The 13951-nt window shown below is 36.5% G+C and overlaps 1 protein-coding gene across 1 annotated transcript in view; it reads left to right on the top strand.

The window, feature by feature from the left end:
* TTLL7 (tubulin tyrosine ligase like 7) overlaps positions 1 to 13951 on the top strand; it is a 171449-nt gene that overhangs the window by 30700 nt on the left and 126798 nt on the right. Inside the window, exons 6-8 of the mRNA XM_007947546.2 lie at positions 1611 to 1827; positions 8210 to 8374; positions 13625 to 13783. Of these exons, the coding sequence (XP_007945737.1) occupies positions 1611 to 1827; positions 8210 to 8374; positions 13625 to 13783 (541 nt within the window). The remainder of the gene's footprint in view (positions 1 to 1610; positions 1828 to 8209; positions 8375 to 13624; positions 13784 to 13951) is intronic.

Here is a 13951-nt window from a genome sequence, read left to right on the forward strand (position 1 = left end):
CTCTGTAAATCTTCACCCAAATCCTAATAAAAAAAAAAAAAAAGATTATTTCCCCTATATTCTTCTTCTTTTTTAATTTTATTGTCATTTGGGTGAAAGTTTACAGAGCAAATTCCTCTTTCATACAGTAGTTCACATATGCTTTGTCTCATGACATTGACTATAATCTCCCACAATGCAACAGCTCTTCTCCCACTTCCTCCCCATAGCCACCTCTTCCTTCTGTCCTTTCCTCCCATGCACATCTGCCCCCTGAACTGTCTCCCTGTGCATCCACAGCCCTTCTATTCTTCCATGATTGATCTCTCCAAGGAGAATATCTATCTAATGTAAATGTTTAGCTCATATGCCTGTCTTTTGTTTGGCTGGAAGCCATAGGGGTGGGTTCAGTTCCAGACCTGAAGGGCAACTAGGGGCCGTACTCTCAGAGGTTCCACCAGGCTCTATCAGATCAGCAAACTTGTCCCCCCCACGCCCCGTCTTGTTTTTTAATGATTTTGACTTCTGTTCCACATTGTTCTTCCACTCTATCCAGGATCTCCTACATAGATCCCCTGCAAGTGGTTGACAGTGGTACCTGGCAACATCTTGGTCTCATAGTCATATAGGCTGAGGATCACATGGTCTACCAGTCCCTTGGACTAATTGTTTCCATGCATCTTTGGTTTTCTTCATTCTTCTTTTCTTTGGATGAGAAGAGACCCATCATTGCATGTAGATGGCCGCTTGCAAGCTTTTAAGATCCTAGTCACTACTTGCCAAAGTAGGATGCAGAACAATGTTTTTGTGTAGTATCTTATGCCAGTTGAGCTTGTGATCCCCTGTGACAATGGTCCCAAGCCCACAGGTCTAACTACTCACTCCCTCTGGATAGCTGGCTGTGGCCAAGAAGTGACTGCAACCTTGTCCCTTGTCAGCTCTACTATATACCTTAAATTCTTACAAGAACATACAAATGCACTTGTAGAAACATTGCCTGCCAACTCTGTACATGGTCATGTTCCCCCATATTCTTATTCTTCAGCCTTTTCTCTGCCTTTTTGATTAGCATTGTTTGCCCCAACTGGAAACAGGATTTAATACATTTACCTTGAAATATTTTCAACAATTGTTCCTTAGGTAGCTGACTCAGCACTAGGCGAGTTCTGAGTTAGGTAAAAGAAAAGCAAGCTCTTTAAGGTCCTCCAGGGAGTCCTTATACAGGTCAAAACAACCAACCACAGAATAAGATCCATTCTGCTTTCTCCAGAGTTGGTAACTGTGCTCGCAATGTGGATTTTGTTAAGGCTATACTGATTTAGGGAATAGACAGTGGGAATAGGGTAAATTAAAATGACATATAACTCTTTTGTACAGATTCTGCTGTTTTTGTTTTTGATTTTTATTAAGCACTTCCTGGTTGCTACAAGCTTTTGATTCATTTCCAGCATTCTGAAAAAGTTGATTCTGACTGTTTTTGCCAGTTTAGTTGTTACTTATATGGAGAAAGTGACTTTTGGAGTTTCTTATTCTGCCATTTTATTGTTGTTGTTGAGTGTATATATGAATTTGTTTTTAAACATGTTGGCTCCATACTATATTAACATTTTTATTATTTTCATTTAATTTAGGATTTCTTTGATAAGAAATGGTGACAAACTTCCATCTCAGGATCATTTGATTGTCCAAGAATACATTGAAAAGCCTTTTTTAATGGAAGGTTACAAGTTTGATTTACGAATTTACATTCTGGTAACATCATGTGATCCACTAAAGATATTTCTGTACCACGATGGACTTGTGCGAATGGGAACAGAGAAATATATACCACCTAATGAATCCAATTTGGTAGGTATACCAAACAGGATTTATGATTTCATTCAGTTGTTCATCGTGAACTTTTAAAGCACATATGTATAAAGACTTTGTGAATCAAAGTCCCTGCTGCAAGATTTTTATGGTTTAGAAGAATTGAATACAGAAAGAAGACGGCTTCTAACTTACAGGAAGCTTTGTGAAAATTAGAAAAAAGGTGTTTTTTGTAGGCAAGCTAATCAGGAAGAACTGCCTCTTTAGGTGCTCTTAGCAAAGACTGAATTTCAAAGTTCACATCATATGTAGTGGCACAGTGTAGAAATGGCAATTATAAATGACAAGTGATATCCCATTGAGAAACACAGTTAAAATGTTATGGAATTGAGTATAGGGATCATTCTTGTTCAGTTCCTCATGGAGAAAGTGGCATTTGAGCAGGCCTTATGGAAGGTTGGACAATCTATTTCCATAGTGATACTGCCTTGGAATCCCAAGGAGGGGTCACTATGAGTCGGATCCAACTAGACAGCAGTGAGGTTTTCTTGTTTTTTTTTTTTTTTTTTTTTAATGTAATGTATAGGATTTGAACATGTAGAACCATAGAAAGAAGTAGATGGAATAGAATAAACAAAAGCACCAGAAAATAGTTACTCATTTTTATTGAAATGAAAAGAGAAGATTGTAAAGTTACACTGACCAAATGCAAAATAGAGACATAAATTAGCAACTTAAGTGTGCCTTTTAAAGTCTATTAAATGGAGCCATTTATAGATTGTTTTCCATTAAGATTTTCATTGTGCAGCTGGAACATATTGATGAAAGTTATAACTATAATTTATCATGAAAGTCATAAAGAATAATTTACACTTTATAAAAGTCAAATTATTATTTATTATCCATACTTAAAATTTTAGTTAACCTATAGTTTTATATTTGTATCTAGTAATTATAGTTGTGTGTGTAAAAATTACAATTATTTTTACTCATTTGCCAGAGACATGATTATTGTTCTCCCCAGTATATGCATACCATTAACTACATTAAAAGTGGTCAGATTTTCAAAAGTAGAAAGTGGTTTGTCATAAATGTTGCTATGTTCAATAAAATGAAAATGTTATGAACCTGGGAAAGGAGGAATAAGAGAACTGTCAACCTTTTCACAGGAAAGGAAGATAAAGCAACAGTCTAGTTGTGGATGCAGAAAATGTAATAAACAATATGATATTAGCTGATAAATGTGATAGTCATAACAACAATAACTACTACTTTTCCAAGCATGGTGTCTTTCTCCAAGGACTGATCCAAAGTACTTGAGATGAACTCTTCCCATCCTCGCTTCCAAGGAGCATTCTGGTTGTACTTCCAAGACAAATTTGTTCATTGTTTTGGTAGACCACAGTACATTCAATATTCTTCACCAACACCATAATTCAAATTCAATTCTTCTTTAGCTTTCCTACTCATTGTTCGGGAGCTCTGGTAGCATAGTGGCTAAGACACTTGCCTGCTAACCAGATGGCTGGTGGTTCAAACCCACCAGCCACTCCTTGGAAGGAAGGTTGGGCAATCCTACTTCTGTAGTGATACTGCCTCGGAAACCCAAGGAGGGGTCGCTATGAGTTGGGTTTGACTCGACGGCACATAACAACAACAACAACTCATTGTTCAGCTGTCATACACTTTTGAGATGATTGAAAACAGCATGACTTGAGTCAGACACACTTTAACCCTCAAAGTGAAATCATTGCTTTTTAACACTTTAAAGAAATCTTTTTCAGAAGATTTGACCAATGCATTACATTGTTTGACTGCTGCTTCCATACATGTTGATTGAGGAACCATGTAAAATGAAATCCTTGCCTCTAATATACTGTAGACATTTGGATATATAGTACAGGTCTGAAACTCAGAATAGAGATGTAAACTGTAATTTGGGACTGGTCAACTCATAGGTTAGAGTCAATATGGGAATAGATGAGAGTGAATTATATGCATTCAACATAGATAGGGATCTTTTGACAATATTGGAAAGAGGAAAACTTGGAGAGCTTATTTAAGAGATAAATTGCTTTATTCTACATCTTAAGTTTTAGGATTAGAACATCATAATGAGAGATGGGAGTCAGGAAATGTGGGCCAAGTTTTGAATGATTTAAATGATTCTTGAATCACTTAAAGTTTCTGGCTCATTTCTGGATCTTTCAAATGTATAGAATGAGCATATTCTAGCTAATGTCAGTGTTTATGTAGCACTAAAATCTCATGATTAAAATAGACTAAGATATGGAAAATAAAAATGTACTATACAAAGTTTTATTAAAGTGAAGTCATAATTATAGAAAAGGTAAGTTTAGGAGAATATGCTGGAAAGAAAAAAAATCAGCCAAAATGCTGATTGGTTGTTTATGGACCACTGGCTGTTTCTTACTTTTTTTTCTCTATTTCTTTTTCTTTCCAATTTTAAAAATAATGAGCAAGAATTTTGTAATTAGCTGTGTATTTATACAAAAATTAAATGTTGATAAACCACATATATGTAGTGATAACTTAGTATATCATATGAAAGAGAATGTCAAACATTGAAGTATAATAACATGGTTTTTGCAATCAATGTATAAGTCCATAAATTCTTCAAAAGTTTTTCATACCAATTCAGCATATCAAGCCTGTATGTTGAAAAAAATAATTTTTTGGGTAGTTCTAGAATTTTTACCCCCTGCACATTGCTAGAAGGGCCATAGCTTGCCTTTACTTCTCCTTATAACAAGTGGCTACCTTGCACTGAACTGTTTAGGAGAGGATTTTGTTAAGGCAGTCACGAAACTGTACAATTTACAATCCCACTTAAAAGAAATAGCTTTAAGAAAAGTAGAAAGTTCCATTTCTTTGCCACCTTTTTACTAAGATGACTAGAGTCCTTATTCTGATATTATTGTTTATTTTAAGAAATTCTTGCCAAATGGAGAGCTCCTCAAAAAATTACTTCCCAACATATTTTTTTTTTTGTTGTTTTTTAAATTAAAGAAAGATTTTTACTTTGGAACCCAGGGAATATTATATCTAGTATAGTTTGATTAATTACTTTTTTTCTTTAAATCAAGGACTTAAAATTAGACAAGGAAAACTTTTATATTCTTTCTTTTAAATATAACTTAATTGAAGATTTTTCAATTAAAATTAGTGGTGGGCACATGTGTTAATAAACAATATATAACTCAAAATATCAGTTCTGTGGATTTGCTTCAAAGATTTCAATCTCTTAGATGAAAGAAACTGCAGTGAAAATAAAGTGTAGTTGGTTATTAACAAACAGAAATTATAATAATCACATTCGTAAGGTTACATTCATTTTGATATAACATTGCAATCTAAAGGCATCTTTGATAAAAGGATTGTGAGAGTAAGAATTAAAGACAGAATTGATGAATATTTGTGCTAGCTTGATAAGGAGCCATTGGCTGTGTCTTAATGGACAATTATGAAAAGTTTTACATTTTGGATTCTTTTTCAAATTTATTTGAGAAAAACAGTATCAAAAAGTATAATAATATAAGGAGACTAAGACATTACAGACTCAACATGGAGCACCATTAATGTACTGTTAATCATCTGTTGTTGTTAGGTGCAGTCAAATTGGCTCCAACTCATAGTGACCCTACGTACAACAGAATGAAACACTACCTGGTCCTGTGCCAGCCTTACAATCCTTGCCATACCTGAGCCCATTGTTGCAGCCACTGTGTCAAACCATCTCATTTAGGATATTCCCCTTTTTCACTGACCCTTCATTTTACCAAGCATGATATCCTGCTGTAGGGAATGGTCCCTTCTGACAAAATGACCAAAGTAAGTGAGACAAACTCTGGCCATTCTTGCTTCCAAGGAGCATTCCGGCTGCTCTTCATCCAGGACAGATTTGTTAGTTCTTCTGGAAGTCCATGGTACTTTGAGAATTCTTCACCAACACCATGACTCAAAAACATCAACTCTTCTTCAGTCTTCTTTATTCATTGTCCAGCTTTCACATGCATATGTGGTGATTGAAAACACTATGGCTTGGGTTAGGTGTGCACCTTAGTCTTCAAAGAGATATCTTTGCTCTTCAGCACTTTAAAGAGGTCTTTTGCAGCAGATTTTCCCAGTGCAATATGATATCTGATTTCTTGATGGCTGCTTCCATTGGTGTTGGTTGTGGAACCAAATAATATGAAATCTTTGACAACTTCAATCTTTTCTCCATTTATCGTGAGGCTGCTTATTGGTCTAGTTGTGAGGATTTTCGTTTTTGTAAGTAAAGGTATAATCCATACTGCAGTCTTTAATCTTCATCAGTAAGTGCTTCAGGTCATCTTCATTTTCAGCAAGCAAAGTTGTATTGTCTGCACATCACAGATTGTTACTGAGTCTTCCTCCAATCCTGATGGCATGCTTTTCTTCATATAATCTTCATGTAGCTTCTCGAATTATTTGCTCAGCATACAGATTGAATAAGTATGGTGAAAGGATACAACCCTGACACACTCTCTTCCTGATTTTAAACCATGCACTATTCCCTTGTTATGTTCTAATAACAGGCTTCTGGTCTGTATACACGTTCCTCATGAACACAATGAAGTGTTCTGGAATTCCCATTCTTCTCAATGTCGTCCATAATTTGTTATGATCCACATAGTCAAATGCCTTTGCACAGTCAATAAAACACAAATAAATGTCTTTCTGGTATTTTTTCTTCCCAGTCAAGATCCATCTGACATCAGCAATGATATCCCTCATTCCATGTCCTCTTCTGAATCCAGCTTGCATTTCTGGAAGTTCCCTGTCAATATATTGCAACAACCATTCTTTAATTATCTTTAGCAAAATTTTACTTGTGGGTGATATTAATGACATTGTTTGATAATTTGCACATTCTGTGGGATCACCTTTCTTTGGAATGGGTACAAATATGGATGTCCTCCAGTCAGTTGGCCAGGTAGCTGTCTTCCAGATTTCTTGTCATAGATGAGTGAGAACCTACAATGTGGCATCTGTTTGTTGAAACATCAACAAACATCTGTTTGTTGGAACATATTCCATCAATTCCTGGAGCCTTCCTTTTCCATTTCATTTTTGACAACTTTCAATATTCCTAGATTCGTACTTCGTACATTCTGTGTTCTGATTATTAATGGACGTTTGCAGCTGCTTCTTCTCATTTTGAGTTGTGCTACATCAGCAAATGGAGGTTCTGAAAGGTTTACTCCATTCCTGTCATTAAAGTCGACAATACTTTGAGGAGACAACTCTTCCCCAGTCATATTTTGAGTGTCTTGCAACCTGAGGGTCTCTTCATCCAGCACTATATCACGCAATGTTTGAGGGTTATTCATAAGGTTTTCCAGTGTATGCCAGACAGTGTTTCACTGCTATTCATAAGGTTTTCACTGACTAATTCTTTGACAAGTGGATGGCCCCTTCCTTATTCCAAGTCTGTCTTAGTCTGGAAGTTCCACTAAAACCTGTCCATTCTGGGTGACCCTGCTGGTATTCAAAATACCAGTGGCATGGCCTCCAGTCTGACAGCAACATGCAAGCCACCATAGTACGACAAACTGATAGACAAGTGGTGATGTTAATCAGATAGACATCTGTGAAGCTTTGTGGGGTGAACGCCATCTGCTGAGTCTAAGGACATTCTGTCTTGGTAAAGAGTTAAAGGGGCTTCTGAATCAACATGATAGGGCAGATATTGTGTTTTATAGTTTATACTACTTACTTGGGGAGCTCTGGTGGCATAGTGCCTAAGGCACTTGATTGCTAACCAGAAGGCTGGTGGTTCAAACCCAGCAGCCACTTCTCGGAAGGAAGGTTGGGCAATCTACTTCCATAGTGATACTGCCTCAGAAACCCAAGGAGGGGTCACTCTGAGTTGGGTCCGACTCGACAGCACATAACAACAACAAGAACAACAACAACACTACTTACTTGAGTTTTCACTTCTTATTTTTATTTCTTTGGGAAAAAAGTAGAATGATGTCAGAAGATTCCTTTCCCACCACAAATTGGGGTAAAAATTGTAAGTGGTCAAAACATGAAAAACAAATAAAAACAATATCCTAGAGTATTTTCCTTGCATAGCAATGTGTAGTTTCACTTTTTTTTTTTTTAAAATCACTCTCAATATTCTCATTTAAAGATTTTTTTATGGTAGGTATGTTTTGAATAATGGGTAAAAGCAATTCTGTAGATGCTTACATTTTCCATCCTTTAAGGGACTTATGCGGTTTCATTTTGTTTGAAAATTATGTAAGTAATCATGAAAATTTCATTCTGTATGTTTAAAATGTTAAAATTATCTTTTTTAATGCCTTCTTTTCTATGAAACCTAAAAGTTCTAGATTCTCATAGATTATAATAACTTTGATTATTGTTGCAGACCCAGTTATACATGCATTTGACAAACTACTCTGTGAACAAGCATAATGAGCGCTTTGAACGTGATGAAACTGAAAATAAAGGCAGCAAACGCTCCATCAAATGGTTTACAGAATTCCTACAAGCAAATCAACATGATGTTGCTAAGTTTTGGAGTGATATTTCAGTAAGATTATACCAGTCCACAATTTAAACTATCATTCCTCAACATTTTGCACAATCAGACATTTCAAATAAAAAAGATTACATTGGATTAGGTAGATAAAGACAGTTTTCATGAAGTGGTACTTGTGGTGGAATTTGATGGATATGTAGAATGTTTACTGCTAGAGATGGGGGAGAAGAAATTCTGGGTGGATAAAAAGCATCAGTAAAGCTGAGGATGTATGAGAATAGTGATAAGTGATCCAGGTTGACATAAATGGTATTTGTGGGAGAGCTGTGAAGTTTTACTTCTGAAAAGATATATGGAGGCCAGATTTCAGTTCTGAAAAGCAAGGATTATTTTGGTAGACTGTAGAGATTCACTCAAATTTTCAAGCAAGAGAATAATATAACCAAAGTCTATGCTGCATTTAAAAGATAAATTTGGCATTTGTTGAAGAATGGATTAAAGGAAGGACTAGGAGTAGGTAGAGAGGGAATTTGGGAGTGACAAGTAAGAATGGCTTGAACTGAATCATAGTGGTATCTATAAGTTTGTAAAAGAAGTGATAATGAGGTAAGCATTGGGATGAACTCAATGTCAAGGATAAGGGAGAAGTATTCAGAGATCCCTCTGCAGTTTTAAGCCAGACTTAAAGGGGAAAAACAAAGTGGCATTATTTTAAATAGGATCAGAAAGAATTTATTTTGAGAAGATGTAGAGCTTGGTTTTTGAAGAAGAAAGGAAAGAATTTTATTTGTTCATTCCTTCATTCCTTCATTCATTCCTTCACTAATTCAATAAATGTTTAATGAACCCCTAACATAAGCCTGGGAGCTCTGGTGGCATAGTTCCTAAGGCGTTTGAATGCTAACCAGAAGGCTGGTGGTTCAAACCCTCCAGCCATTCCTTGGAAGGTAGGTTGGGCAATCTGCTTCTGTAGTGATACCACCTCGGAAACCTTAGGAGGGATCACTATGAGTCGGATCTGACTCGATGGCAGTGAGTTTGGTTTGGTTTGGTTTTTGGAACATAAGCCTGGCTCTGGCTGAGAATTTGGGTATGTATAAGACACAGCTCTAAGGAGCACACAAATTGTTAGTAAAATGCAATGTAGCAAATGCAATATGGGAATACATTGGATTCTGCAGGGATATAGAACACCACAAATGGTAGCTTAAGGATAAAGGAGCACTTTGGAAGCAATGACGCTTGAACTGAGATTTTTAAAACCTATGAGGTTGTGATGATATGTTCCCCTTTAGATATGTTGAATTTGAAATACTTTCTCAGAAAGGTCAAGCAGTCAGCAAAAGGTGTATGTTTGGGGTTTAGTTGATAATTAAAGCCAGGGCAATGGATAAAATTCAAAATGGTAAAAGTAAAGAGAAAAAAGGTAACAAATCAGAGAAGATAACCTTGGTGAAGCAGATCCTTTCTTGATTCTAGCAGAGGGATTCAAATAGTATTCAAACTTAGGGGAGTGTGTCTATTCAAAGTACTTACTATGATTTAAAAAACCCAAACTCACTGCTGTCCAGTCAGTTCCGACTCATAGTGACCCCTCCTTGGGTTTCTAAGGCTGTATCTCTATGGAAATAGATTGCCCAGTCTTCCTTTTGAGGAGTGGCTGGTGGGTTTGAACCTCCAGCCTCTGGTTAGCAGTCAAGTGCCTTAGGCACTATGCCACCAGAGCTCCTCCAAAACGACACTAGGATGATTTAGTGAATAGGTCATTTAATGACTATCACAACAGGACCAAAAAAGTTTTATATACTCTTGAGCATACTTTTATTCTTTACCAAAAATTTCACTTCCATATAGGTTTGATTCTTTGGGAAAGTCTTTGTGAAAAAGTTGAAGTTGTTGGGCCAGAAAGAAAAATGAGTATCATTAAGGTTTGCATGCATTTCATTTTAAGTGGTACTTTTCTCACATAATTGAATTGTTGTTGTTGTTATGTGCCATCGTGTCGGACCCAACTCATAGCGACCCCTCCTTGGGTTTCCCAGGTGGTGTCACTACGGAAGTAGATTGCCTAACCTTCCTTCAGAGGAGTGAATTAGGAGAAGGTAATTGGCCCAAATGGTTAACTTGCTCTCCTGCTAACCAAAGGCTGGAGGTTGGAATCTTACCCAGTGGTGCCTTGGAAGAAAGGCCTGGTGATCTATCTACCTCCTCAAAATTAGCCTCAAAATATGGCCTCAAAAAAAAGGTCATTGAAAAGCCTGTAGAGCATGGTTCTACTTTTATTACATATGGGTTTGCCAAAGTTGGAATTGGCTCTATGGCAACTGGTTTGCTTGTTTTTGATATAAAACTAAGACTAACATTAATAAGGGGATATGGAAACTAACTTTACTGTTAGAGCCCAAAATATAATTTTCACATATGACTTTCCTGAATATGGGCAATGTGGGCCCATTAAGCTCTGACACATTTCTTGATCTCTTCTTTAAATGGGTATATTTGCATCATTCTTGGTTACATTAGGAGCTCTGGTGGCATAATGCCTAAGGCATTTGACTGCTAACCATAAGGCTGGTGGTTCAAATCTACCAGCCACTCTTCAGAAGGAAGATTGGGCAATCTACTTCCGTAGTGATACCACCTCAGAAACCCAAGGAGTTGCTATGAGTCAGATCCAACTCCATAGCTAACTGTGAATGATCAGTAATAATCAGTCAATCAGTAACTTTTTCAAGTACTTTTCTTACAATTCTGTTATTGAATTGTTTACATTTATGTAATTATTTGAAAACTGGCTTTCTTTATTAAGATTTACATATACTTTAAGTATTTGTTGAGGGTGAAGCAGTGGCATAATGTAAAAAGAGACTAAAATGATGAGGTCATTGAAATAAAATTTTATTTTAGTGCCTCAATTTCTAAATTCAATGAATTTAGTACTTTTTAAATGACTTTTTTTGGGGGTATTTTCTCTAAAAAGTAATCATATATATATGAGGAACAGAGCTATGTGCTTTTGTGCTGGTCAAGAATAAATAAAAAATCAGTAGAAAATCAAGATATGGAGATTAAAATGATTAAAATCATTAATCACTCATAAAACCATCTTTACTGAATACTTTTTATACACTTAAAATACAGATCTATAAATTATAATTCAAAGTATTGCCACTGTGTTGAAAATTTGCAAAAGCACTGGTGAAATTTGTGATTGGTTCTGTCACTCCTGAATTTCACATATACTTGCACTCTTGCTTTCATATTCCTAAATGTGTGTGTTTTTCTACATCACAAAGCACAGATTTGTAATTCAGGGTGTATTAATTAATTTTCACATTTCCCCCCAGCCTGTCTTATTTTACAAAGGCACATGCTAGCCAAAGTTCTAATTTTTCCCTCTACTTTTAAGTGGTTCCAGTAAAGTTCTATATGAAATAACTTTGTCTTTTATGTTGATATGATGTAGTGTTATCATGCATTTGTTATTTTGAATAGAATATCCAACTCTCATAACATCTCCAATACTTACTCCCAGATATGATCAGGTCCGGGACTCTGGGTAAATAGAGTAGTTAACGTTTATCTTACCTTTGTTTTCCCATATAGTAAGTATTGGTCCCATCATGTAGTGGAATGCATTTGTCTGACTTGATATATGAGGTGGAATTCTTGAAGAATTATAAATAAAAATAATAACGGCAGTATTTAAGTAGCTTGGAATCTCTGGGTGGTGCAAATGGTCAACACACTCAGCTGCTAACCCAAAGTTTGGGTTTAGAGTCTACCCAGAGGCACCAGGGAAGAAAGGCCTGGTGATATCTTCTGAAAAATCAGTCATTGAAAATCCAGTGGAGCACATTTCTACTCTGCCACACATGGGGTTGCTGTGAGTCAGAGTCAACTTTACTGCAGTTGGTTACTGCTCAGTTAACTAGCTAACACTTAGTGCCAGTTTACTCTGTTCTAGACACTATGCTAAGAGTTTTACATATAATCCCATTTTGTCCTTAACATCAGTCTTTTGCAGCAGATACTATTGCTGTTCCCGAATTACATTTGAGAATAATGAGATTCATGAAATTTAAGTAACATAACCAAAGTGGCATGGCTTGGAATTAGCAAAGCCAGAAAGAAACCCAGGCAGTCTGGCTTCAGAATCAAGTTTTTAACCACTGTGCTTTATTGCCTATACCTGTAAATAGGCAGCTAAAAACACAATATATTTGAAACAAAAACTAATGAGACAGTATTTGCAGAAACCATAACTTGTTTTCAAACTGCAGTGAACCAATGTTTCCTTCATTATCATTAGTAACTCACTCTGGAAGTATTACGTGTTTTCTCACAGAAAATGTTGGTAGGCAATTATTTAATTAGCAGTATTCTCATTTTAGATAAACTTTAAGAACTACGAAGGCATCATTGTACAAACAAAACTGCCTGTCTTAAGTTCTGCCCTCCTAGCCCTTTCAATCTTTGTATAATTGATTTTATAATGTTGTTTGTGAACTAATTTACTCCTGGAACTTTTTCTTTCTCACCATCCTCATCCCTTTCTGTTATGGAGAAGACTAGCATACTTTATTTAACAAATAGAAGCCACAAATATTAAGTTTTATTTTATTTACTTGTTCACAGATGACTTTTGAGCAGCTACTAAATGCTATGTAAGCCCTGGGGTGCAGTTGTTAGGTGCTTGGCTGCTAACTAAAAGGTTGGCAGTTTGAATCCAACAGCTACTCTACAGGAGAATGGTGTGGCAATCTGCTTCTGTGAAGATTAAGCCTAGGAAACCATGTGAGAGCAATTCTACTTTGTCAAGTGGGGTTGCTGTGAGTCGGAATCGACTTAATGGCATCCAATAACAGCAACTAAATGCTAGGCATTATTGCAGGTACTGGGAATGGAGTTGTAAATAAAACAGACAAGGACCCTGTTCTAACAAAAAAGAAAAATATCAGATGTTTATATGATATGTGTGACATGTAAGCATTGATGGGTACCTACTTTTGACTTGGAGGTCAGGGAAGGCTTCTCTGAATATTTGGGGGAAGAACATTCTAGGCAGAGGGAAGAGCTAATGCAGAGGATCTAAGGAAGGAGGGAGCATCACTTGAGGAATGCAAAGAAGGCAAATGTGGCTTGGAGCGTACTGAACAGGGAGAATACAGAGACAAAATGTAATCAGACTAACAGCAGGCACTAGGAAGCTAGTTCATAGACTTAGGTTATATTTCCACATATGTAAGTGAGATACAAAATTATAAGACATTTAACCTCTCTTTATCATAATCTTTATAGGAATTGGTGGTAAAGACACTAATTGTAGCAGAACCTCATGTCCTGCATGCATATCGAATGTGCAGACCTGGTCAACCTCCAGGGAGTGAAAGTGTCTGCTTTGAAGTCTTGGGATTTGATATTTTGTTGGATAGAAAACTAAAGCCATGGCTTCTGGAGGTAAGGCATTCTTCAAAAAGAATGAGAAGTTATCACTATTCTTGTGTATTGACACAAATGCTGTTTAAATGTCCTGTACATTTATTAGGAGCTCTGGTGGCATAGTGCCTAAGGGATTTGACTGCTAACCAGAAGGCTGGCGGTTCAAACCCACCAGCCACTCCTGGG

Source organism: Orycteropus afer, unplaced genomic scaffold (assembly GCF_000298275.1).
Source record: "Orycteropus afer afer isolate SDZICR_OR568_19922 unplaced genomic scaffold, OryAfe1.0 scaffold00189, whole genome shotgun sequence".
NCBI classification, from domain to species: domain Eukaryota; kingdom Metazoa; phylum Chordata; class Mammalia; order Tubulidentata; family Orycteropodidae; genus Orycteropus; species Orycteropus afer.